Source organism: Mus caroli, chromosome 7, assembly GCF_900094665.2.
Source record: "Mus caroli chromosome 7, CAROLI_EIJ_v1.1, whole genome shotgun sequence".
Taxonomy (NCBI): domain Eukaryota; kingdom Metazoa; phylum Chordata; class Mammalia; order Rodentia; family Muridae; genus Mus; species Mus caroli.
In genome coordinates this window covers 52,520,090-52,545,112 of record NC_034576.1, presented here as the reverse complement: position 1 = coordinate 52,545,112, position 25,023 = coordinate 52,520,090, and the positions used below count along the sequence as shown (strand labels likewise).

General features: G+C 47.1%; 1 protein-coding gene across 5 annotated transcripts in view; it reads right to left on the bottom strand.

The window, feature by feature from the left end:
* The window catches only part of Nav2 (neuron navigator 2), a 364,237-nt gene that overhangs the window by 154,543 nt on the left and 184,671 nt on the right, over positions 1-25,023 (bottom strand). For all 5 annotated transcript variants that reach the window (XM_029479481.1, XM_029479482.1, XM_029479483.1 and 2 more), the window contains one exon: positions 3,133-4,234. In XM_029479481.1, coding sequence (XP_029335341.1) covers positions 3,133-4,234 — 1,102 coding nt within the window. The remainder of the gene's footprint in view (positions 1-3,132; positions 4,235-25,023) is intronic.

Below are 25,023 nucleotides of genomic sequence, written 5' to 3'. Positions count from 1 at the left end.
TAAGAGCACTGACTGTTCTTCCAAAGGTCCTGAGTTCAAATCCCAGCAACCACATGGTGGCTCACAACCATCCGTAATGAGATCTGGCACCCTCTTCTGGAGTGTCTGAGGACAGCTACAGTGTACTTACATATAATAAATAAATCTTTAAAAAAAATACATGCCGCTCTTGTAGAGGACCCAGGTTTAATTCCAGCACCCTCAAAGAGTGGCTTATAATTGCCTATAACTCCAGATCCAGGGGATCTGCTGCCTGTGACCTTCATAGGCATCCGTACTCATATGCAGAGCTTCAGCCACAAATATATATAACTAAAAATAGTAGACATGACTTTAAAATTTGGGAGATTTCATGTAAGTATCTGTATTTTTGCTTTCAGCCAGTGGAAGGAAGGAAGGAAAGAAGGAATGATGAGAGGGAGGGAGGGAGGAGAGAGGGAGGACGGATGGGTGGATCTGGAGCTACTGAGCTCAGTCTTATAGAGCGCCACCTGCTGGTGCCAAGTGGTGGTGTGCCCTCCAGAGGAGCAGGGCACCTGCTTGCTAGTGTTACATCACTGCAGCCCTGTTCTTCTGAACATACATGTGTATTCTGCAATGACCCTGCCACCATCCCACAGAATGTCAACAAACCCTCCCTGAAACAGCTGAGCTTAGACTTGAGACTATCGGATATTGTGAACTCCAGTTCTTTTACTGTGCTTGAAAAGATTTCTGGCTTTTAAAAATGTTTTTAGATTTATTTTATTTTGCACGCATGGCATGTATAAGGGTTTTGCCTGCATGTACGTATGTGCAACATATACGTGCAGTACTCATAGAGGCCAGAAGAAGGCATCAAATCCCCTGGAACTGGAGTTAATAGTTGTGAGCCACCACGTTGGTGCTGGGGAACAAACCCAGGTTCTCTGAGATTGCAGCCGGTGCTTTTAACAGCTGAGCCATCTCTGAAGCACCAAGAATCCTTGACATAGACAGCAAGACAATATGGATCCTACAGTTAGGCAGACTTGGGTGTTTTGTTTTGTTTTTGTTTGTTTATCTGCTCGTTTGTTTGAGACAGGGCTTCTTTGTGTAGCCCTGGCTGCCTGGAACTTGCTCCGTAGAGCAGGCTGGCCTTGAACTCCAAGATCTGCTCATCTTTGCCTCTGGAGTACTCTGCCCCCATGTCCATCAGCAGGCTTGGTTTTAAATGCAGGTTCTTCTAATTACCACATCTGTGACTTGGAACAAATTTCCTGGTCCGAGCATCAGCTGCTCATCTATAGAACTGGAATTTTAAGAAGCAAGCTAGCCCACAAAACTGGGAAGTCTCAGGGGATTAGGACAAAGAAGCCCTGAGCTAAGTCTTTACACACATCTGGTTCACAAGCAATCGCTACCTGTCTCTGTGCCTAAGACCACAGTGGGTGCCCCCAGCAGACACAGGGCAGGGTGCTGTGGTCCAATTCCTATCTGGGTTTCTTCTTCCCAGGCTCTCTTGACCAGCTCCTCCAGAGAGAGCTTTGACCAGAGTGAGTTCACCTAGGGAAGTCTGGCCTTGAATATCTGGGAGGTTCCTTTCCTTCTGCCTTTCACACATTAGTCACAAGAAATCCTTCTTCCCATAGAAAAGCTTGAAATGATAATAATAATAATAATAATAATAAAGAAGAAGGTAAATGTTTGCTATCTAGTCTACCAGAGAGTAAGCTAGTAGTAGGTCTCACCAGGCCTCTACTGAAAGATGCCCCGGTGTTCTTCTCAACGCTGTTAGCTGAACTGATGACTTGACTAAATAAAACAGAACTGTCTGCCAATCAAGAGAAGATTGCTATGACTCTCACAGAAGGGGGAAGTGTGCAGAGGAGAGTGAACACGGGACAAGAGGAAGCCTGGTATCATCCCTGTATCACATGGATGCTGGCTAGCTGTCTCCTGACATCTCTAGGGACAGGAAGCCTGAGAGCTCACAGGAACACAATTCAGCTGGGGGGAGAGGGAACACCTATTTTTGGGGGGAGTCACACAAGCATAAGAAGCTGGAAGTGTGGGTGTGAGTGCACACACCCGGGACTTGTGCAAATGCCCTTATGTGAACACACATTTGCATTTGGCACAGGAATGTGTAACTGTGTCTGTACTCGTGTGCAACTGTCGATGAATACGCCTTGAGTGTGTATACACAGTTGTGTTTCTGTGGTTTGGGAGTGGGCAGAGTGTGACATTGGATCATTTTGCTATATGCACAGGTATTGGGGGCCACCCAGCACAGGACCAGGGAAAGCCCTGTGAGCCAAAGCTCTCAGCTCCCTTCTCAGTATGACAGGAGCTTCCATGAGCCTGAAGAGCTCATCCACATGCTTACAGGTGTCTGTCTCAGTGCCGGAGTGTGGCAGGGGCAGAGCAGAGTGGCTCTCAGCAGAACAAGGAGCACATAGCACCTAGTTCTATGTCGGCTGCTGGGGTTCTACAGATGGGCCATCAGAGATCCAGGGCTTCTGAGACAGGAAAAGGACAGTGTGCTTTAGCCTAATACATTTCTTGTTCTAGAATGGCCTTTGTCAATCTTACTACTACTAAACTACTGTTGTTATTATTATTATTATTATTTTTTTTTTTTTTTTTTTGAGACAGGGCTTCTCTATAGCCCTGGCTGTCCTGGAACTCACTTTGTAGATGAGTCTGTCCTTGAACCTGGAGAGCCACCTGTCTCTGTCTCCCAAGTGCTGCGATTAAAGGCATGTGCTACCACTGCCCAGCTGGCCCGTGTCAGTCTTATCTCTTCCTTCTTCATCTCTTCTCAGAAAGCCCCAGGAGGTACTAGGGATTGCCAGACTCAGAAAGCGCAACACCAATGCTGCCATAAGCAATTTTACATAGCAGGGTAGTCTTAAGTCTACTAAGTATACCTCCATGCTTCTAGTGCTTCTGAAATGCTTCAGTGCCCACAGGCCTGGTGAAGCCTTCTCATCCTGGAGTCAGCTCCCAATGTCCCCTGCCTCAACACTGTCTTGCTATAGTAGCTGCCCACTTGAGTGCCCCAGGCTACAACTATGTATTGCTTTAGCTGTTGGCTCACATGTTCCTGATCCCCGCACGGACAGAGCCAGCAGTTAGGCTCTTTACCCAGGGGTAGTGGGTGCTGCTTACCTGTACAGAAAAGGTGCAACCGTGGCTGTGTTGGGATGGTTGTATTGCTGCTGAGGCTGAGGTAGCTGGACACTGACGGTATTGCTTCCAGTGGTCTGCGTGGTCCCGATGGAGCCGCTGACGGTTTGGCTGCTGATGCTGTGGTTCAGAGTGGTCCCTCCGGGGCCTTTTCCCTCTGAGGATGCCAGGCTGGAGGAGGAGCTAGAGTGCCTGCTGTCCAGCTGGGCCTTCTGGGGAGGGAGCCCTGAGCTCAGCTTCCCTCTGCTCCTCTCTCCTTCCTTGGGAGGTATGGGGGCACTTGGGGACTTCGCAGACATGTTCTTCATTCCTGGTTTTGGTATACCGCTGTGGGACGGAGCTGTAGCCTCCTTCTTGGTGCTGTTGAGCTTGCCCCCTTTAGGGATAAAGCTGGCGATCTTGGAGGACTTTTTGGGCATCTCAGTCACAGCCACCCCACTGAGATCTGCCTTGGGTTCTTCCTTGAGGTCAGGCCTGTCGGTCACAGAGACTCTCTTGGTGAGGTCCTTGCCCTTCTCCTTCTCTTTCTCCTTCTCCCGCTGCTGTTTCTCCTTCTCTTTCTCATTACCCTTTGGGGAGCTCTTTTTATTGGTAAGCGCCCTGCTGAAAGTCCTCTGTGCAATGCCCTTGAGTGCAATCTTGGGGCTGCTGGATGCAGGGCCTGCAGTAGAAAGTGCCCTGTTGGCGGTGGCCTCCAACTCTTCAGTCTCTTCGAAGCTGGGCAGGATCTCTAGTCGCTCACAGCTCGTGTCCCGGGATGCTGAACCCTCACCTGCTTTGGAGCCTCCCTTGCTGTTGAAAAGTTTGAGCTTTTCCAACATGGATTTCTGATTGTTGGGGGCAGGTTTCATGGCTTCAGGTGTGGGCCTGGGGGCCTCGGGCCCAGCGGGTTTGACAGACAGCATGGCTGACGTAGCAGTGTGCTTCACGCTGAGGGACTTGCTGCGCCAAGGCTTGGAGGTCATGCTGGGCTGGGGGATGGCTGAGGAGGAGCAGTTAACAGGGATGGAAGGGCTGTTCTCCAAGGGCGCAGGGACATTTTCGCTCATTCCGGGATGGGAGGAGGCTGAGCTTGCCAGTGGCTCTGCAGAGACAGGGAAGGGAGAGCGACCTGAGTCATAACCACTGAGCTGCACTGAAGACGCAGGAAGGCCAGCCATGGCTACCAGGCCAGCCATGGCTACCCAGCCAGCCATTCCCCACTTGTACGCCCTGAAACTCCATTACTGGAGGTGAGGATTATCTGTGGTTACAGTTTAAACCCAGTTCATCTCCCCTGTCCTCCGACATGCGCTGTTCACACGGCACCTCCCCCAGCCTCACCACATCTTGGTTGTGTCTGTTCTGTAAACACATGCCAGTCTTAACAGTACCATGCAGAGCACAACTAAGAATGTAAATAATCTACCGGGGAAAAAAAAAGAGAAAATCCTTTACCACCACCACCACCGCCACCGCCACCACATACCACTCCTGTGGTATTCGAGGGTGTAGGAAATAAATGCTTTAAGTGATTGAACCCAGCATCCCAGTTGTGAACAATAGCCAAGAAGTGTCCAATTTTTAGAGAACAACTTATCATAGACATTAAAACAGGCCAAAGAAAGTAAGTAAAAACAGGAACTGAGGAGAGACAAGCAATTTTAAATGAAAAATAGATTATTCATAAAAGTTGCTAATTCCTATGTAAGATATTTCTTTGTTAGCACTTTTCTTTCCTTCCTTCCTTCCTTCTTTTTTCCTTCCTTCTTTCCTTCCTTCCTTCCTTCCTTCCTTCCTTCCTTCCTTCCTTCCTCTCTCATGACAAGGTTTCTCTGTGTAGCCCTGGCTGTCTAGCAACTCACCCTGTAGACCAGGTTGGCCTTGAACTCAGAGATCTGCCTGCCTCTGCCTCCTGAGCGAGCGAGCGAGCCATCATGCCCAGCCCAGAGAACCTCACTTTGTCCTATCCTGTTCAGGGAAACAGGTGAAGTATATTCTCTGTATTCACTTGGGAAATTCACAGTGGAGAGAAATGAGTTCTCTCCAGTGAACACTTAAAACCCACACATCCCAGAGTGGGCGTGAACCACCAACCTTTCCGTTAACGGCCAAATACGCTGAGCAGTTGCGCAATGGAGACATTATGCTGGTGGTTTTTAAAGGCTTACAAACAGAACAACTTTTACTTAAGAACACAATGTGAGCATGTGCCCCGGCCCCCATCACTAACACACACACACACACACACACACACACACACACACTCCGGGAGAAAACACAGGTTATCTGAAAGTCAAGGCTTCCCCTTTGGCACTCAGTGCATGTTTCCTTGCCCACGGTCTTTTCTCAGAAATCCATGAAGGTATTTCCATACAAGTGCCAGGACCACTCTGGGAAGTGCGGGCTCTCCTACTACTGTCCTGTCACTTACCACAGTGGCCCAGCATCAGAGAGCCCTCCAAACTTCAGCCTCTTCTTCAGACGGAACTGCCATAATGCACTAGTGGCTCCAAGTGCCAGTAGCTGCTAGAGAAAGTGGCCAGAAGACAGAGGAAACACCCCCCACTCAGCCTGCCCCCCCAACCCAACCCCAACCCCATCATCCCCTTAAGAGAACACTGCTTGCAAAGTCACAGTGACGGACTTACCTAACAACGGCCACTTTCTCCCACAAGGATTCTCTAGGAGAATTTCTGCAAGCAAAGAGACTGCCCTTCCAATTGTCACAAGTGTTTTCGGTTAAACTGCTCATGTTTCTAATTAACTTTTGTCATCCGCAACGACTCCTGTGCCCAGAAGCCTGGCAGGATTAACGGCTGCTTCCTCAGCTCTCTCTCCTTCCCCCCACCTCCCCTTCCTAATACCTATGTTCTGCTGCCTTCCAGCAACAGAGTAAACTGTACATAGAGCCGCTTTTGATGATTTAAAAGTCAACGGCTGCTAAGGCTGGGTCAAGGCAGCCCTGTGTGGGGCGCAAGCGCTGGGAGCCGGGCAGCCAGGGGAACTGGCTGAGTCCGCCCGCTGCTGCGTGGGGAAGCCGCAGCTCTGGGTGATCCAAAGCAGACCTCCCAATGTTTTAAAACACATCCATCTTCCTGACTTACTGGGGAATTTGGAGTTGGAGGGGAGGGTGCTACACGACTCCTCCACCAAAACTCACGAGTGTTGCTGGATCTTTTCCTGGGCAGAGCCACAGACTGGCTTATGAAACTACCTACACCACCAGCTTGTCATAGGATCTCCTTGGCTCGGCCCTCCCTCCTTGGGGGGGGGGTGTCTCATGGATATCTGGAGGCACACCGCTCATCATATAGTTAAATGGTATTCCTGTTGCCCTTTTACAAGAAAGGAAACTGAGACCAGGCAGGGCTGTTTATGACTGTGTTCTTTCAGCTAAAATCGAATACCCGGAATTTGAACCCAGGTCTCCTGACACAGTACTCTCTGAAACACCACAGCAGTGACATCTATTTATTTGGTTGGTTTTGGTTATTGTTAAAAGCACAGTCTCATGCATCCCAGACTAGCCTTAAATTCGCTCGATAGCTGAGGCTGACCTGCCTCTATCTTCCAAGTGTGTGTGTGGCTGGGAAATGAATTTGGTGCACGCTAAGCAAACTCTCTACAACTTGAGCTCCATCACCGCACAGCACCTCCTTTTAAAGAAGCACAAACCTCAGTCTCTAATGCCCAGAGTGTTTTTCAGGCATTGCCTTTCCTCATGCCTTACCCACGGTGATCTCCATGATGAGGGCAGCCACACCCTCAGCAGGAAGCAGCTGTCCCACAGGAGTCCCTCTGGCTAACGAAAGTAAGATTTCAAGTCCAGGACCACTTTTCCTACTGCCTTTCCCTTTATCTGGGATCTTATCAGAAGCAGAATGAAATGACGCTCATCTATCCATCCATCCACCCACCTGCCCACACCTTCCCGTTCCCCCTGCCACCCCCATCCACTCACCCACTCATCTTTGCTCCCACCCGCCCACCGTCCATACACTCAACATGTGCATGCCAACAGTCACTTATTTATCAAGCATGTCACACACACCAAATGCTGTTCCAGACAGTTGGGGGCACATGCCTACCACAAAACAGAGATCTTCTGCCTTTATGAACTTCCTATTTTAGAGAAAGGAAACAGGAAATAATTCATCAACACACGGGAAAAATAAGTGCTAAAGAAAGGTAAGGCTGATTTGTAAGAGAGAGGATTAGCTGCAGGCTATGGAGGTCTCTGAGATCAAGGTCAGCTTTGCCTACACAGTGAGTTCCGGGGTCACACAGCGAGACCCTGGGTTTTAATAAAAAGGGATGAAGACAAACTATTTCTACTATTTCTCTGGAGTCTTTTCAGCTGTGCTCACATTAAAATCCCAGTGAGCCTTTAGGAAGCCTCCTGAGGTCAAGCCGTGGCCATTTTTGTCCCACGGGGAGCCACATGCTTAGCTTTGCCCCTCACACGCTAAGTCCTTACTGTTCTGTGTAGTAACACACAGGATATTTCTTTATTCTCTCATATCCTCCCTCGTGTTTACTAATGGAGAAAGCTGTCTGGGACAAGGTATTGTCAGCCTTGTTAATTCAGCAATGCTGGTGTCCTAGGAAAGCATGCCCAGAGGATGGAGGGAGGGCTGGGCTTTCTAAAGGAAGAGAGCTTCTCTAATAACTAACAGCTCTTGCCTTCTTTTCTCATGTATATAGGCCTTCCCCTTCCTTACAGCAAAGGAATGTGTTGGGGAGGAGGGGGTAGGAGCAGAGCATTGAAGAATGTTCTGGACTTCCTATCCCCCACAGTGCACATGGGCCACTGTTGGGAAGGGACTTGCTTTTCACAGCCCACAGATGCCCAGTCTCTTTATCCTTTTCATATTGCACCCAGCCCGCGTATAAGTGAGCCATTTCGTGTTTATCAAAGACATTTAAAAACATGACCACAAATGGTTCAAAGAATTGGTGAGAGTCATATAGGCTTGTGAGCAATGCAGGTTGAAGAAACACTATTAAATGAAAAAAACTTATTTTTATACTAAATCTATCCCTTTGTCCCATATCATACTGGCTTCGAAAGTCACCTGATGGCTACTCTGGGCGCTCAAGCCGCTTGTGTCTTGAAGGGTCTGGAGTACATTGCTGAGAGTGGCCAGGTCAGCAGCATGGCCTAGTGTTGATGAGCACACTTAAGTTTAAAATGAGTGCATCACGAGTCACTCGTGCTTGGAAACAACTTTCTGGACTTGATTCTTTCCTTACACCATGTAGGTTCTAGGGATCCTGGTAACCTCTGCACATCCAGCACCCTCACCTTCTGAACCATCTTGCCCCGCCCCCTGATGCTCACCCCACCCCCTACACTCTTGTTGTGTACAATGAACTCTGATATAATCTACTCTAGTGTGATGTTTTGGGGTTTTTTTGTTTGTTTGTCTGTTTGTTTTCGAGACAGGGTTTCTCTGTGTATCCTTGGCTGTCCTGGAACTCACTCTGTAGACCAGGCTGACCTCAAACTCAGAAATCCGCCTGCCTCTGCCTCCCAAGTGCTGGGATTAAAAGCGTGTGCCACCAAGTCTGGCCTAGTGTGATGTTTTAAATGCTAACAGCAAGGACTATGGAGTAGCTCAGTGGATGAAGGGCTTGCCTTCCACCCCCAGAGCCCACTTACAGTCCTCAGCATGGAGATATTCCATTGTAATCTAGTGCTTGTGAGGTAGAGACACTGGATCCCTGGGGCTCTGGCTTGCTGTCCTGGTCTACTTGGTGTGTTCCAGGTCAGTGACAGATAGTGCCTCAGACAACTGCCAAGTGGACAGTGACATCTGAGAAACTACACCCGAGGTTGCCTTCTGTTCTCCACACATATTTGTGCGCACACACACACACACACACACACTATGATGACAAAGGTCTTTATGGATCTTCCTGACCAGTGTCAGTCTGGGCACCTGAGTTCTAAAAGACCAATTTCCATAGTCCAACTGACAAACCACTATGTAAAGAGAAAGGCTCCTTCGAAACATCATGATGCCTTTGAAGAAAAGGAAAACCTTTGGGTTTGTTTTGGCAAGCAGCCTCAGCCTTCTCTGACAGGAACCCAAGTGCTCTAAATGAAAGCACTGTGATGTAAACCCTCAGCCCCTTTCCCTCTCTCCTCCACCAAAGGCGAGATGCAGCCCAGAACTCTACTGTTCCCGGGTTTCCATCAGGGGCCAACCCGGAGTCAACCGTTGGTGGTCTATTCCTGAAGCCAACGGGCACAAAGACAGAGTGTATTCCAAGACGGCTGACCCCAGCTCCTGTCATTGCTATGGTGACTTGAAACCTGGATGAGGGAAATTTCCTGCCTCAATCTTCTCCAAAGATGTTGGGGAATAGATCTGATACTCGGGCCTGGGAACCTGTTTGCAATTTCCTATAATTTGTCAAGGTGTCAATCTTGAACATTCAGGTTTCTGAGGGTAATTGAAACCAGTTGAGTTATCCTAAGTGTATGCTTTTTAAAACAGCTTCAGTTAGTATCATTATAGCCCTCTGAGCTACTACATGGGCATGTGGGTGTGGCTCTGGTCAGTGGCTCTGCACGAAGACTCTAGAGCTGGCTGACGGAGCCTTCTCTACATTGCTAAACAACTAATCCATTATCATCATCATCATCACCATCACCACCACTACCACCATTATAATTAATTTTCGCTTTTTAAAAGCCAGGTTTCACGCCATCCAGACCGATCTCAAACTCATTGCGTTACCGAGGATGGCCCTGGGCTCCTGATCTTCCTGTCTCCACCTCACACGATGGGATGACAGATGAACACTGACATCATCTGGCTTCAGTGTCTAGTACCAAGGAAGAGACGGGAAGACACTTTTTTTTTTTTTTTTTTTTTTTTTTTTGCTGGCAGCTTCTTGAGGAGCATCTTTAAAGAAAAGAAAAAAGGCAGGCACAACGATGGCCATGGAGGTCAGGCACTGGCCTGGGCTGGGGTGGGAGGATCTTGGTTCTGGATCCACACATGTCCACAATTCCAAAGGCTCCTAGAAGGTCTGGTCTGGAATGCAGATTGCGATCCTCAGAGCCTAAATCCTGTAAGCTGCTTTGTAATGCATAGCCTTCTCAAATCTTGATACCATTCTTCATTTTTTTTTCAGAAATGCAAAAAAGTAAGCTTTTCTGTATTACATGAGACATTAATTATTCCCCAGCATCCCTTGTGATCTTTTTCATTTCAGAGGAATAAGAGGCCCTCAATGTATGGAACAACTATGTTGGGTCCTTTTAAATACGCGACAAGGTAATAATTTCTCTTCAATGGCTTGTTTTTAGATAAAACCCTGTGAAACTATGGGTAACATGGTTATTTGTTTTTCTGCTGGTAGCTTAAAACACACACACATATACACACACATACACACATACACACACACATACATACATACACACACACATACATGCACACACACACACGTACACCCACACATACATACATACACACATACATACACACACACACGTACACCCACACATACACACACACATACATACATACAAATACACACACTCACACAATATAAGAAACTAAGGAAGCATCATTCCACTTCCATCTTTGCTCCGAGGAGGTTCAAAGAAGGAATCTCTCAAATGCCACTCCTGCTGCAAAGAACTGGGAAGCCAAATGATAAAGTCTGGTTTATGTTTCACATATAACTTTAAAAACCAGAATCAAGTCTTCAAACCTGCATCTGTCCATTGGTCCATCTCCAGTTTTATTGTGCTTTCTCCTCTCAGACCCCCTGCATCCTGTACATCAAAAGACTTGTCATCCATGAAATTATTTTTTTAAGATTTATTTATTATTATATATAAGTACACTGTAGTTGTCTTCAGACACACCAGAAGAGGGCGTCAGATCTCATTACAGATGGTTGTGAGCCACCATGTGGCTGCTGGGAATTGAACTCAGGACCTTTGGAAGAGCAGTCAGTGCTCTTAACCACTGAGCCATCTCTCCAACCACCATACATGAAAATTTAAATCCTTCCAATTATATAGATGAAGAGACCTTGTGGCATTTAAAGGAAGTATGTGTGTGTGTGTGTGTATGTGTGTGTATGTGTGTATATGTTTGTATATGTGCATATGTGTGTGTATGTGTGTGTGTTTAAGCTACCAGCAGAAAAACAAATGACCATGTTACCCATAGTTTCACAGGGTTTTATCTAAAAACAAGCCATTGAAGAGAAATGATTATCTTGTCGCGTATTTAAAAGGATCCAACATAGTTGTTCCATACATTGAAGGCATTTAACTGTGGCATTTAAAGGAAGCTATCCGATTCCTATAATACCTCTTCTTTTCCTGTTTTGAAACAGGGTCTCAGTTATCTTAGGCTAGCCCAAACATACTATGTAGTCAAGGATGATCCTAAACTTCTGATCCTCCTTGCCTCTCCCTCCAGAATGCTAGGATTTCAGATATGTACCGCAGACCTGGTTTATGTAGCATTGGGTACTGAACCCAGGGCTTCATCTGATAGGTAAGTAGTATTCTACCAACTGTTACTCCAGGTCAGGAAGATACCGTTAAAAAAAAATGGGAGGCACCTTTTTTTTTTTTTATCCTTTGAAACCATGGTACCCTGAAAACACCTTCTTTCTCTATTCAACTTATTCAAAACCCCATGGAAAATCCTTCTGCTTTAATTGATCAAGCCATTTCTCTATCTTGTACCATATATGGTCACAACAAAGTACAAAACTGGCTGTGGAAAAGCTGCTCCTGCTTCCAAGGGTGGATGAGATTTCACAGAGAGACGAGAAACTCTTTACAGGGGACAACCCCATTCCTCAGGAGATCACTGTCCACAGCCAGGCAGCTTTTTGGCAGAGAGGAGCTGCTGTGTACTGTGGTGAACGCAGCCTTCTACCACTGTTAGGCAAAGATCTTTTCCAAGGCTCCTCACCCTAGCACACCAGCCTTTTGTGCTTCGTCCTGGTGTAAAGGGAGGCTGCCCACAGAAGGAGCCTCCAGACCAGAGTTAAACAAAGATAGGTACTTCCCTGGGAGCCAGGCAACTGGCAGGAACGAGGAGGAGGAGGAAGAGGAGGAGGAGGAGGAGGAGTTGTTGTTGTTCCTGGTCAGGGAGGCTTGGAACATGTAGGGTAAACACTGGTCAAACTATTTTCCTGCCTACAGGACTCCTCAAAGCCCCTCTGGCACTGGGACTATCCAAAAGCTAATGAAAGTCTGTCTTTCCTAAAGGTATTTTTTGCCACAAACATGATTTTATGAAATGGTTTAAGAAAAAGGTCTATTATTGTTAAAGGCAGAGTAATGGGTGGTGGGTGGCCCAAATGGGATGTACAGCCCAAATCAGAAAAAGTATCCAAAGCTAACCAACACTTACAGTGGGAGCCAGGCAAGGGAGGCAGAAGGTGGGCGTGGAGGGGCAGCTGCCTCTACCTGGGATTGCACTGTGATCTGTCACCAGAACAAGGCTGTCACAAAAGCCTACAGAAGCCAAGGCAGCACCAACTCAGGAGTAGCATTTAGAACAGGGAAGCTAGGGCTCCTGTCCACTACACAGCGTGGACAACACTAGAACAGGGAAAGCAACATCTCAGAAGGCTTAGAAAGTGTTCTCAGAGAAGGCCATGTTGCTCTCCCCCCAAAAGAGGATCTGAGCCTCCAGCGCCTCACACTCAGTAACATGGTGTTGAACACGAAATCCCTGCAGGTTCCCACCCTGTCTGCCAGACTATCTGGTGACAGTCCCTCCCACAAAGCTGCATCTGTAAGCAGCTCCTAAGCACACACTCAAGTTTAGCGGTGGCCCAAGTCTGTGCTCGGCCACCTCAGCTCTCCAAGGACCAGGAGTAGAATGAAGACCCACTAACCCCAAGGTTGTCCCCTCCCCTTCCTGCTCCCCCACTCACCCCAGGTTTTTGCCTAATGGCCCTGGGCCCCAATGAACAACAACAAAAGGCAAAGAAATACCTTTCAGAGCAGGCTCACAACACAGAGAATTAAGGCCCTATTATAGTAGTAGGTGTTCTCTGAACACCTACTATAGGTGTCCCTATAGTAGTAGGGACAGCCAAGGGTGGCAAGGCTGGCTGTGCCTGCAGCTACCATGGAAGAGGAGAGCAGTCAGCCTAAGTTTATATCTCTGCTCCATGTCTCCATGTAGTTCTCTCTTCATAGGTGTTTACAAAAGGTTTCCATTGTACGTCCATATACATACATTCATACATACATACATATATTGAAATGTGTAATAGTCAACATTTATGGAGCATTTCCTTCTGTTGGCTTTTTAATCTTCATTATGAAGCTATTGTGGCAGATAACAACTGTCCCATTTTACCAGTGGGCACACTGAGGCTCAGGGACGGAATAAAGGATCCAAGGTGAGATCAGAGGTTGGTAACTTCATTGCGGAGACCACAGGCTTCAGTGGCACTTTCTGCCCTCTTCAACTTGAGGTAAGATACAAACAAGCCTGAGTTCGTGCTCATGAGATGGCTCAGTTGGCACTTGAGGCCAAGCCTGACCTATATTTGATCCTTGGAACCCGCAAGGTGGAAGGAGAGAACCAACTTTTGCAACCAGTCTTCTAACCTACATATGCCCACACATACATAACCTAAATATATGTTAAGAAAACAAACGAACTCGGGCCCTTCTTCTGGTCTGAGACACAGGTTTCAGAGACTACAGCATCATCTGCTAACCTTTAAGGCCTTCCCTTAGGAAAGCCACTTTCCCTCCTCCCACCCCCCCTCCCCCATGAGGTTCATTTTAAAACTGAGAATGTCAAACGGTTTCGTAATAATTTAAGTATGGTTTTTGTTCTTCAGAATTTAGGATGCTGGCAAGATGTAATCTCTCTGATGTTATTATTTTTTTTCCTGTCAATCAAACTCAGAAGCCAACCAAAGAACTAGCAAATTGTATTCCTCAGGGGGGTGTCATGCAGAAAGCAAGCGCTGAATTAGACCATTATTCACTATCTGTGATCATGTTAGGCCAAATGTGCAGGAGCCAGAGAAAAAAGGCAGTCATTTATCCTCATTCTGCCAAGTATGCAGACACTTGGTATCGGATAGATCAAATAATCTCAGGGCTTCATGAATGTCACTGATCTACACAGCGCTGCCAGACTTCTGAGCCCTCTTCCTGACAGTTGTCTTCTTAGTGGAAAAAATAGAATTCTTTTTTAGAAAAGAAAACGTCTGTGGTGGTAGAAAACGCCCCCAGACGCTGCTCAGGGACTTGACTCCGGCTTGACTCCGAGTCAGGCAGGATGCGATTCCTCCAGGTGTCTGCTCTGGTTTCTGCAGTGGGCCTGCCTCCCCCCCCCCCCCCCAAGATGGCAGTGGAATAGATGTTTGAAGTAAAGCACTCACTTGGTGACTCTGTAAGGCTTAGGTGTCTTTTGGGAACATCTTTTTCTACTCCATGGTACCCAGGTCACACAGCACTCTCCAGGTAGGCCTAAGTCCAGCTTTCCAGCTTAGAAGTCACCTTGAGTAACTTCACCTGGTGCAGCTCCTGCTTGCTCATACGTAAAAGCCCCGATGACTACCACTGGAGTGCCCAATACTTCGCTAAGTTCTTAAATAATTTCACTTCACGAATTCACTTAAAATCATGAATTCTCAGCTGGGAAGATGGCTTAGTACAATCTTTGATCTATAGGCAAGGAGAACCTAAATTTAATACCCACATGAAAAAGAGGCAGGCACTGTATGTTCACCTATAACCCCAGCCCTGGGAATGAACACAGGAACTCTCAAAGGCTCACTGGCCAGCCAGCCGAGTTGAATTGGTGAGAACCAGGCCAGGGAGAGACCCTCAAAACAAACAAGGTGAACTACTTGAGGACAAAACCGGAGATTGACCTCTGGCCTCTGATCCCTGGCCTCTACACACATGTACATGCACACACAAATAAAACAATAAACAACAAGACGACTCATTATTTCATACAAGTACCTTGCCTTAAGTCCTAGCTGGTATGAGGCTGAGTAAGAACTGGGTAAGAACCTGAACACTGAAGTCAATGCTCTTCTTAGCAGACTCCCCTCACCAGGAACAGTGAGCAAAACGGTGTTGCGGAATGTAGATACTTCTGTATACGCAGGAACACACACATGCACACATGCGCACATACACATACATGCATGCAAACATACAAACACACACATGCACGCACACATACATACATATATATGCATGCATATACACATACATATACACATGCATGAAACACACACATATACATACATACATACATACATGTGCATGTACACACACACAGGCATACACACATCTTGACCCTCCACCAATGTCAAGCTTTCTTGACATTAGCAGAGTGGAGTTATATCCTGTTTCAGTGCCATTACTGTCAGTTATAAGCTGAGCAAGGCCAGGAGGCATCCTCGATCCTCTCTTTGGTCGTCAGTACCATTGTGCATCCAGGGCTGACGACAGATGCCTGACAAGCCTCTCTTTGTTCCTCCTCCCAGCCAGCACCCACGCGCTTGGGCCACCTTACCAGGCTTGCTGGAGGCGGTTCAGATAGTGCATAGCTCACTGTCTGGTGCGATGACGCAGTCACTCTTGGCAGCATCTGGTTTGTTCTGGTGAGAATCTCAAAACCTTGCTCCAAGAACGAGGGTGCGCAGCGATGAATAGAGCTTCTAGCCACAGTGGGGAAACCTGGAGGTCCACTCTCAGACCGGGCTGTAGCTTTCCAGACTTTACATGTACCTGAGCTCCTTGCATGCTGTTCTAGAGGGGCTTTGCCAACCCAACTGATGGATTCTAGATTTTAGGCAACCAGGGATACGATTGCAGCTCCAGGTCATTTGGCCATCTGCCCTTGGAATCCTAGGGCAATCACGGGCACGGTGCTTGTTCCTTGCCATTGCCCAATCCCATCCCAGGCCATCCCATCCTAGGCTTGTGCCTTTTAATTCTCAATCTTCTTTTGTTCCAGGTGCTGAGGCTCAGAACAATGAATCTATAGTTTAAATCTTCACCGGGCTCAGCTCTCAGCAAAGTGACAGACACGGAGACTGAGCAGTTGGAACCTGGTCAAAGGGAGTGGGTCACTATGGCCTTGTCTTGCCCCTGCATTCCCCTACCTCTGCTGCTGGGTCCTGGGAGACAATGCACCCTCTCCACCGTTCTACTCTGCCTTTCCTGGGTCTGAGGGCAATAGTGACCGGAAACTGAAATCCCCACGTCCAGCATCTCAAACCACTCTTCCTTCCTCTTGCTCACCTCGGGCATCCTGACTCAGTGCTAGAATGCTGACCACAGACGGAGCGACCTCAGTTTGGGAATGAGTGAGGACCAAAAACTCATCTAAGCTATTAACAATAACTTTCTGTCTCCTTCATGAAGTTCTGGGGAATCTATTCTTCATAAAGCAGTAAAAAGAAAATCAAATGCACAAGAACAAAATATACAGATTCTGTACTTAATCAGGGTAAGAATCTGGTCAGCCAAACGCATTCCCGACACTAATCACAAGCAGGGATTCCAGGGGTCTCTCTGTTCCATCCAAGCATGATGAAAAATGGGACGTATTACTCAAGTGGAACGTTCGTCCCCAAGCACCAAGCGCGAGCACACGCCTTTCATTCAGCTGCACGGACTGAATTTATTTCCACAATGAAGAAACCTTACAATATGAACTTCCAGTATCCTCAGGGGGGAAAAAAGCTAGTAGACTTGGCTCTCTCATACTTTCCTAAATGTGCCTCAGTAGCCAGGGAGACGTAGATGGTTCCAAATAATATCCAACCGACCCTTGACTCAGCCCATCTTGGTTGACAGTCCTCTAGTTCCAGCGAAGTGGCTGAACTCTCTGTGCCTAAAGGAGTGACAGGGACCTATCAGCCCTTTTATCCTCCCAACTTGGGAATTAAAAGGGAAAATGAAGGTGAGAAAGATACCTGGCACCAGTCCCACACTAGGGCAGTCTGGCCTGACCATGCCATTCTCCTCCTGCAGAGGGCACTGTGGAGTGAGTCTTTTTTTTTTTTTTAAACACAACAGTAAATTCTAGAGGAGGGCTATTGAATCCTTGTTATCACACAACTGGAGAATGCAAGCCCAGCTCTGTCCAATGTGGAGGTGACATAACTCAGGCTCACTGTCACTTGTAAAAACTAACAGACCCATGGGACAAAGCTATGAAGTGAGGGAGACATGGGATAAGAAGAGGACCAGAGCCGGTTCTGGAAAGAGGGTAAGGAGATTAGGTGGGGGAGTCACCTCTGCTAGAGGAACTCCTTGACAAGCCATGTGGGCCAGCTGCTCAGACCCCAGGGAATGGCAACTACGTGACACACACACACAGAGAAGACCCAAGGAGGGAAACATAAACCACAAGCCGTCATAGGACTAGATGCTCTCTGTGAGTCAGTACTTTGCAGAACCCTAGGAGGTCAGCTTCTCTGTTCAGGATGGTAGGGTAGAATACAGACAACCTCCACAGTGGCAAGATGAGGAAGCAGCCTGCAGCATCCTTCCAGACTGTTCCATCAGCTCTCCAGAGGTCAGGCAGGTCCTGCCAAGTACCTAGGTGTCTTGGTGGCAGGTCAGAGCAGCTGCTGCTCCCACAGCTGGGACTCGCCCTCAACACGTCACCGTCCTCTTCCCGCTCTTAGCCACTCTCCTAGGGATGGTCCTGGCTGATGTATACGCTTGCCCTCTCTTCTCTGCTTATCACAGGGCAGTGCCATTTGTAATTAATACGAGCCTCGAATACATGCAGCCCATTCCTCAAGAAGTCAGTAAGTCAAACCAGGCCCACTGTCTGCCTTTATAAAAGAGATACAACCATGCTTATTCATCCACAGCTTTCTATAAGAGAAAGTGCCAGGATGTGGTTGGAAGTGGCGGGCTGCTGGGATATTCCTGACTGGGGAAGGCACCCCCCCTCCCTCTTTAAAAAAAAATCAACAGGAAACAGGAAAGGCAGAAAATTGAGGCCTTTCTATGTTCTTAATAAAGCCTCAAACACAAAAATACACAATGTACCAGGCAATGCCTCCCTTTCATTGAAAACAAGATCCAATTAGGCATCCTAAATGTTTTTCAAGTGATTCCTGGCCTGGATCTGTTACATAAAACAGGGCCCAGTGATTCAAACCTGCTGTCAATACAGAGGTGGGGAAAGAAAAATGCCAGCTATTCTGCAGCTGTCCAGCCAGAATCCTGGAGGAGCTGCTCTCTCGACAACCCCACGCACAGAAAGAAGCCTGCTTCCCAGAGTGGGAGCTAAATCAAATAAACCCGGCGGGGATCTGCTTAGGAGGAGACTCTTCAAACAGCAGCCAGGAATGCACGCGCTCCCTTGGACAACTCAGATTACACAGCCTGCCCTCGCCTTGAGTAAAACTGCGCCGAAGTCTGTTGAATCTAGTTTTTCTCTGGGTTGCCAGTAAGTTCCCCTCTCATGGAAGTAAGTGTGTGGTTGAATGTGCCGGGTGTACGAAGCGTGGGTCCTTGCAGGATGTTTGACGGGGCACAGAAGGAACTAGGAGCAGTGTGGGTCCCTGGGACATTTAAAAATATTTCTATGTTTTATTAGTGTATTTTAATTATAAATCATAATTAGTTTCATATGTATTATATACATTATGTGTATGAGTGCTTTGTCTGCATGTATGTCCATGTACCACATGTCTGTCTACTCAACAACCCCACACACAGGAAGAAGTCTGCTTCTTTCTGTTATGTAATATTACATAATTCATACAATATCTTATATAACATATATAATATATATTATATAGAATATGTGAAACTAATTATGATATAATATAATCATAATTTATATGATACATTATATATAATTTGTATTGTATACATATAATATCTTATATAACATGTATAATATATACATATATACACATATGCATGTATATTCGTACATACATATATATACATATAATATATATATATATCCATTTACAGTGCTTGGAAATGCATAAATATGGATCAGGTGAAGACGTTCAGTGCCACACAGTTATCACTCTCTGTCTTATTCTCATAAAGTAAGGTAGGGTGTCTCATTGTGCCAGGAGCTAGGCTGGCACCAGCAAGTCCTAGCAATACTACCTCTGCCTCCCATAACACCAGACTTACTAGAGTATGGCCATGCCAGCTTTTTTACATGGGTATTGGAGATTCAAACTCAGGGAGAGGCTCACGCTTGTACAGCAAGGGTCTTACACTGAGCCATCTCCCCAGATGCTGCAACATTCACGGTCCATGCTTTCTGTTGTCCCCTCCTAGTGACCTTCTTTTTCCAAGCCCACAAGAACATGTTCCCAAGGGTGTGTGTGTGTATGTGTGTGCGCGTGTGTGTGCATGTAAATCTTCAGTTAAACTAAAGGGGTGTTTTCATGATGACAGTCATTGGAATATACTCATTTGTATATCCATTGATGGAAAAACATCTGCACCAGGGTACGAGGACATATGGATCAGAAGAGAGCAGGCCTACTGGAAGTGAAAAGAGGGAGTCAGGCATCCTAACATACTCCATTTAAAAGTCTCTCTCAGCCAGGCATGGTAGAACACGCCTTTAATCCCAGCACTTGGGAGGCAGAGGCAGGCGGATTTCTGAGTTCGAGGACAGCCTAGTCTACAGAGCGAGTTCCAGGACAGCCAGGACTACACAGAGAAACCTTGTCTCGAAACCCCACCCCCCAAAAAAAAAGTCTCTCTCTTTCAGTCATGAAATGTTTTAGTCCTAAGCAGCACAGATATTTAAAGTCCAATTGTATTTAAGTGGAATGTAAATATTTGCTCAAAGCTGTGGGTGTTTGAAAGCAGGCAGTCTTTTCCAAGCTATTCAGAAGCACACAAGGATCACCCATCCCTCCCCCACACCCCAATACACACTAACTCTGGGAGGGAAGAGGCAGATACATCCCTAAGATTCCAGGCATAAATTCCAGGCTTATTTCTTTCCTATTTCAGAAACACTGGTCCAAAGCGCACCTCACTTTGTGACAGTTTGCTGATCTTTACTTAGCGGGAGAGAACTGAGGGACTATCAAATCCCAGGGTACAATGTGAGCACCTATGGAGGTGTTTAGCCTTTCATCTGCTGGGAGCTCTCGAGTGATGCCCTCCCGCCCACCCCCAGTCAGAATCACTTCAGTGACAGTGGAAGCTCTGTTCAGGACACCTGCTTTGATGAGACTCCTGGGGACTTCCTGGGATCTGGCTAGCCCAGGACTTTGTCACCACACTGGAGCAGAGAGCACCATCCCTTCTGGTGGGAGGCAGCTAGTGTTTCTACCCCTGCTGAACTATAGGCATCTCATCACTGAGCGGTCTGTGAGGACCGCCATATCCTCCGCTGTCCACAACAGGGTCGGAAATCATCAAGAGGTCTCGGCAATGAGCCAAGGTGAACCACGAGAGAGCCACAGAATCCCCTTTCAACATCTGTCCTCCCGGTTCTTCCAAAAGGACAGGCAAGCTCTCAACCTCACAGAACCCAAGAGTCCAGAGCCAGCTATGGTTCAGTCAGCCATTGTGCCTTGTTCACACATCTCCAAAGGACTTCTATTTCCTCCCATCTGGCCTGAGAGCTTTGATATATTCTCTCAACTTCTTCCTAGTTAAATTCCCCTTTTAGTTCTGACCTTACTTCTCCCAGGATGATGTTTGGACTCCTTTAGAGTTAGACAGGACGCTCCATACAGAACTCGATAATGATAATACTCATGGAGTTCTCTAGTCTCTAACCAGACCACATGTTCACTGGAGCAGAGCTACCAGGCTCAGCGCACTATGCTGTCTCCATGCTGCAAGCACAGGATCAGAATACCCTGTCATCTATACTTCATGTGCATTGCTAGACATGTAATAAGCACAGCATGGGACACACACTAGCAAGTTGGGAACCTTACAACCAAGAGAAGGTGGCAATTGTCTTCAGCTTACAAATCTTTCCTGATCCCTTACCTTGCCTTTAAGGAAATCAAGATTATACATACATACATACATACATACATGCATACATATTGACAAAATGAAGTTATGGAAACCAGAGACCAGGATTGCATGTTACTTCAGGATAAAAGAGCATGTGATGGTAGAACAGATGACGATCTTGCAATGAACTCGGATGATCTTGGGCTGGGGCGTAGCATGTACAAGGAGCTGAAATCAATCCCTACTAACACACACACACACACACACACACACACACACACACGACAAAGTGCCCCCTCAAACCCCTAAACAAAGGAATTCTGCCCCCTAGAGTTGGTATTTGTTTTCTAAAATCACATTGATTAGAAAACAAGCAGACACAAGGATGGCACCCCGTAACCCTGACCTTTGGGAGACGGATGCAGGAAGATCTACAGTTGTAAGCTCCCAGGCTGCACAAATGTGACAAATGTGGCTCCCCCACCCCAACCCCAGTTCCCACCCTCACTTTCCTTTCCTTGAAAGTCTGGCTGCTATTAGGGCCACCACCCAACATTTGTAGTTTTCGTATCAGTTGCCTCTCCATCAACTTGGATAGTCTCTGACACTATCTTTCTTCAACTAACAAATCTTGTTCAAACTGGCTCAATCGGGGGATGGAAAGATGTCTCATGGGTTAACAGTTCTACCTAAGGATTTAGGTTTGATTCTCAGCATTCATATGGTGGCTCACAACTGTGTGTAACTCCAGACCCAGGGTATCCAATGTCTTCTTCTGGCCTTTACAGGCACCAAGCATGCAGGCAAAATACCCATGTACATTTTATATTAAAAACTGGCTTGCAAGCACAGAAAGCCTTGTTCAGATCTCAACTCCAGGCCTTGCCAGTCATATGGTTAGGTAGGTGGTTCAACCACTCTGACCTTGAGCTTGTCTTTAAAGCAGAGGATATAACTGGTACTTGCTGGTGTGGACAGGATGGATATAGTGAGGCCAAAAGCATCCCTCCCAGGCACCTAAGGCCGACTCAGTAATGAGGACAGCCTCTGTTACTGTCACAGCTGCCCTGTGTCCAGTCCACAACCTTGAAAGCAGGACCTCAAGCTATTTATGAGACATGTACTGTTATTTCATGGCTAGGCAGTGGGGAGGCAAGGAAGAAGGAAGAGGAGGAGGAAGAGAACAGAGAAACGAAGTGTCTTAGGGTTTTATTGCTGCAAAGACACACCATGACCAAAGCAATTCTTATAATGGAAGACATTTAATTGGGGCCGACCTATAGATTCAGAGGTTCAGTCCATTATCATATGGTGGGAAGCATGGCAGCATGCTGGAGAAGGGAGCTGAGAGTTCTACATCTGGACCCACAGGCAGTCAAGAGGAGACTATCTTCTGCAGACAGCCCAGGAGGAGGCTCTGATTGCACACTGGGCAAAGCTTAGGCATAAGAAACCTCAAAGCCTACCCTGACAGTGACACATGCCATACCTCCTAATGGTGCCACTCCCCGTGAAACACATGAGTCCATGGGGGGCCATTCCTATTTGAACCACCACAGGGAAAAGGAACAAAATGGAGGGGGAGGGGAAGATGAGCAAGAAGGAAAGGAAGAGAATGAGCAGAGAGGGAAGAGGAAGGAGAGAGGGAAGGGAGAACAATGTAGAGGAGAAAAGGAGAAGGAAGAAGAGGGGATGAAATGGAGAAGAGGAGGAGCAGGAGGAAGGGGAGAGGACAGGAGAGCAAGCAGGGGGCAGGAGGAGAAGGAGGGAGGAAGAAGAGGAGCAGGAGGAAGAGTTGTGGGAGGAGGATTGCTTCCTTGAAGTCCCCACTTTGCATTCTTTCATCTTCAAAAAGAAGTGAGAGAAGAAAAAGACCAGCTCAAAGCTATTCCTAAAGAAACGTGCTTTCCAAGAGAAAACCCACAGGACCCTCAACCGCAAACCACAGAAAGCCATGTGCTGTTCAACAGCCAGGAACCTCCCGATGACCCCAGAACTCTGATGCCTGAGGACAGAGAGGGTGGGCTCTATGCATCAGCTTCCCTGACTGCTGAAAGCTAGGCTTTGTGCCTCTCTGGATGGAGGGCCCTTGCTCATGCCTGGGCCAGCTCTCGATGCTGTGAATTTTGAGGGAATGTCAGCTACCTGCTCAGAGTTCCATCTGTTGCTGGACCCTCTGTGACTGGGAGGGAATGTTTTCCTACTCTGGAAACCATGCTCTACTCTAAGCTACTCCATCTTGTATGAAACAATGGTTTCTCAGGTTGTACATTGCCCTAGGAGACTCCATTTTACAAGTGTCTTTTGCCTCCATTTTGAGGGATGAGGATGACTGCAAACCCTGAGGGCACCTAGAACCTGAACCTTTTGTTAGGTACCATCCACCCAGCACAGACTGACATACTGATAGATGACAAACTCCTGGGAATAGAAAGGGAGCCGCCCTGGAAGATTATTGGGGTGAATTGAGACGATAGGGGACCATGGCCATAAACAGCTGTCACTGAAACCACTAAACAGTATGAGTTTATGGCTATTTGATAAATTCTAACAAACACCGTGGAAGACACAAACGTGTCCATCTATGTGTCTGGTATATTACACTCGGGACACTATTCCTTCAGAATTGAGTTAAAGTTAAAAAGATACAGGGAAAGAAGATCAAAAAAAATCTTTGCCATCCTTGAGGCTAAAGCAACCGTCTTCATCATGGGGAAACTGAGAGCTAGCGCAGGGGAGGCGCTTGGACAGCAACCCCATAGGGAAGGAGAACTGGGTCAGTAGGCCTGCTTTGCTACAGTCAGAACAAGAAGCTGTCTGTCCTCAAACCGCACTATGAGGTGGGACTCGCCACCATAACAAAAGTCACATATCTAAAGTCACAGAACAGTGTACAGCTGTTTGCAAGTGTACAGGTTCGTTTGCAAACATCTTTATCAAAGCACAAAGAAAGTCCACAGCCCCTTGAAATCCCTCTCTGCTCCCTGACCCAGCCTCAGCGAAGTCATGTTCTGTCTCCAGGGACTCACCACTTCTGGGTATTTCATAAAACATGAGCCTAAAAAAGCCAAGTTTTCATCTTTGCATTTATTCATTCATGCCTGCACTCAGTACACAATTACTAAACATTTACTCTCAGCACTCGACGACTCTGGATGCTGGGACTCTCAACGCTGAGTGTGAGGGTGTCATCAACAAAGTTCATCCTTGAGAACTGCACAGAGAAGTTTCAACCCCCGCTCCCAAACCACACAGTGTCTTACATACATTTATGATTTCGGCTGGCCTCTTCCATTAGCTGTCATGGGCTGGAGGCTGGATCCAGATGTTAATCAAATAACTGCCCAGCTAGAATGCCAAGTTGCAAGTGTAGTCCCTGGAACTGGAGTTGGAGTTACGAATGATTATGACCCACCATGTTGGTGCTGGGAACCAAACTCGGGTTCTCTCGAAGAGCAACAAGTGCCCTTAACCACTGAGCCAAATCTCTAGTGCCATTAAAAGCCATTTTAAATGACAGACTTCAGAGGCACACTTTCTAACTGCCCACCAAACGATTAGCTGGAGCTGTGCTGGTCAACACTGGAAGTGCCAGCCCTACATGGTCATTGAAGAAATTAGCACATTGTGAATTTATACAGTAGTTGCCATCAAATCTGAAGACTTGAGTTCAATTCCTGGGACCTGCATGATGGAAGGAGGGAACTGACTCCTGCAAGTTTGACCTCTGACCTCCACATGTGTGCTGTAGCATGCCTATACCCCTGACCTTCACATACCACATCCTGAAACACACACATAAATAAATGCAATTAAAAGAATAATGAGCCGGGCGTGGTGGCGCACGCCTTTAATCCCAGCACTTGGGAGGCAGAGGCAGGCGGATTTCTGAGTTCGAGGCCAGCCTGGTCTACAGAGTGAGT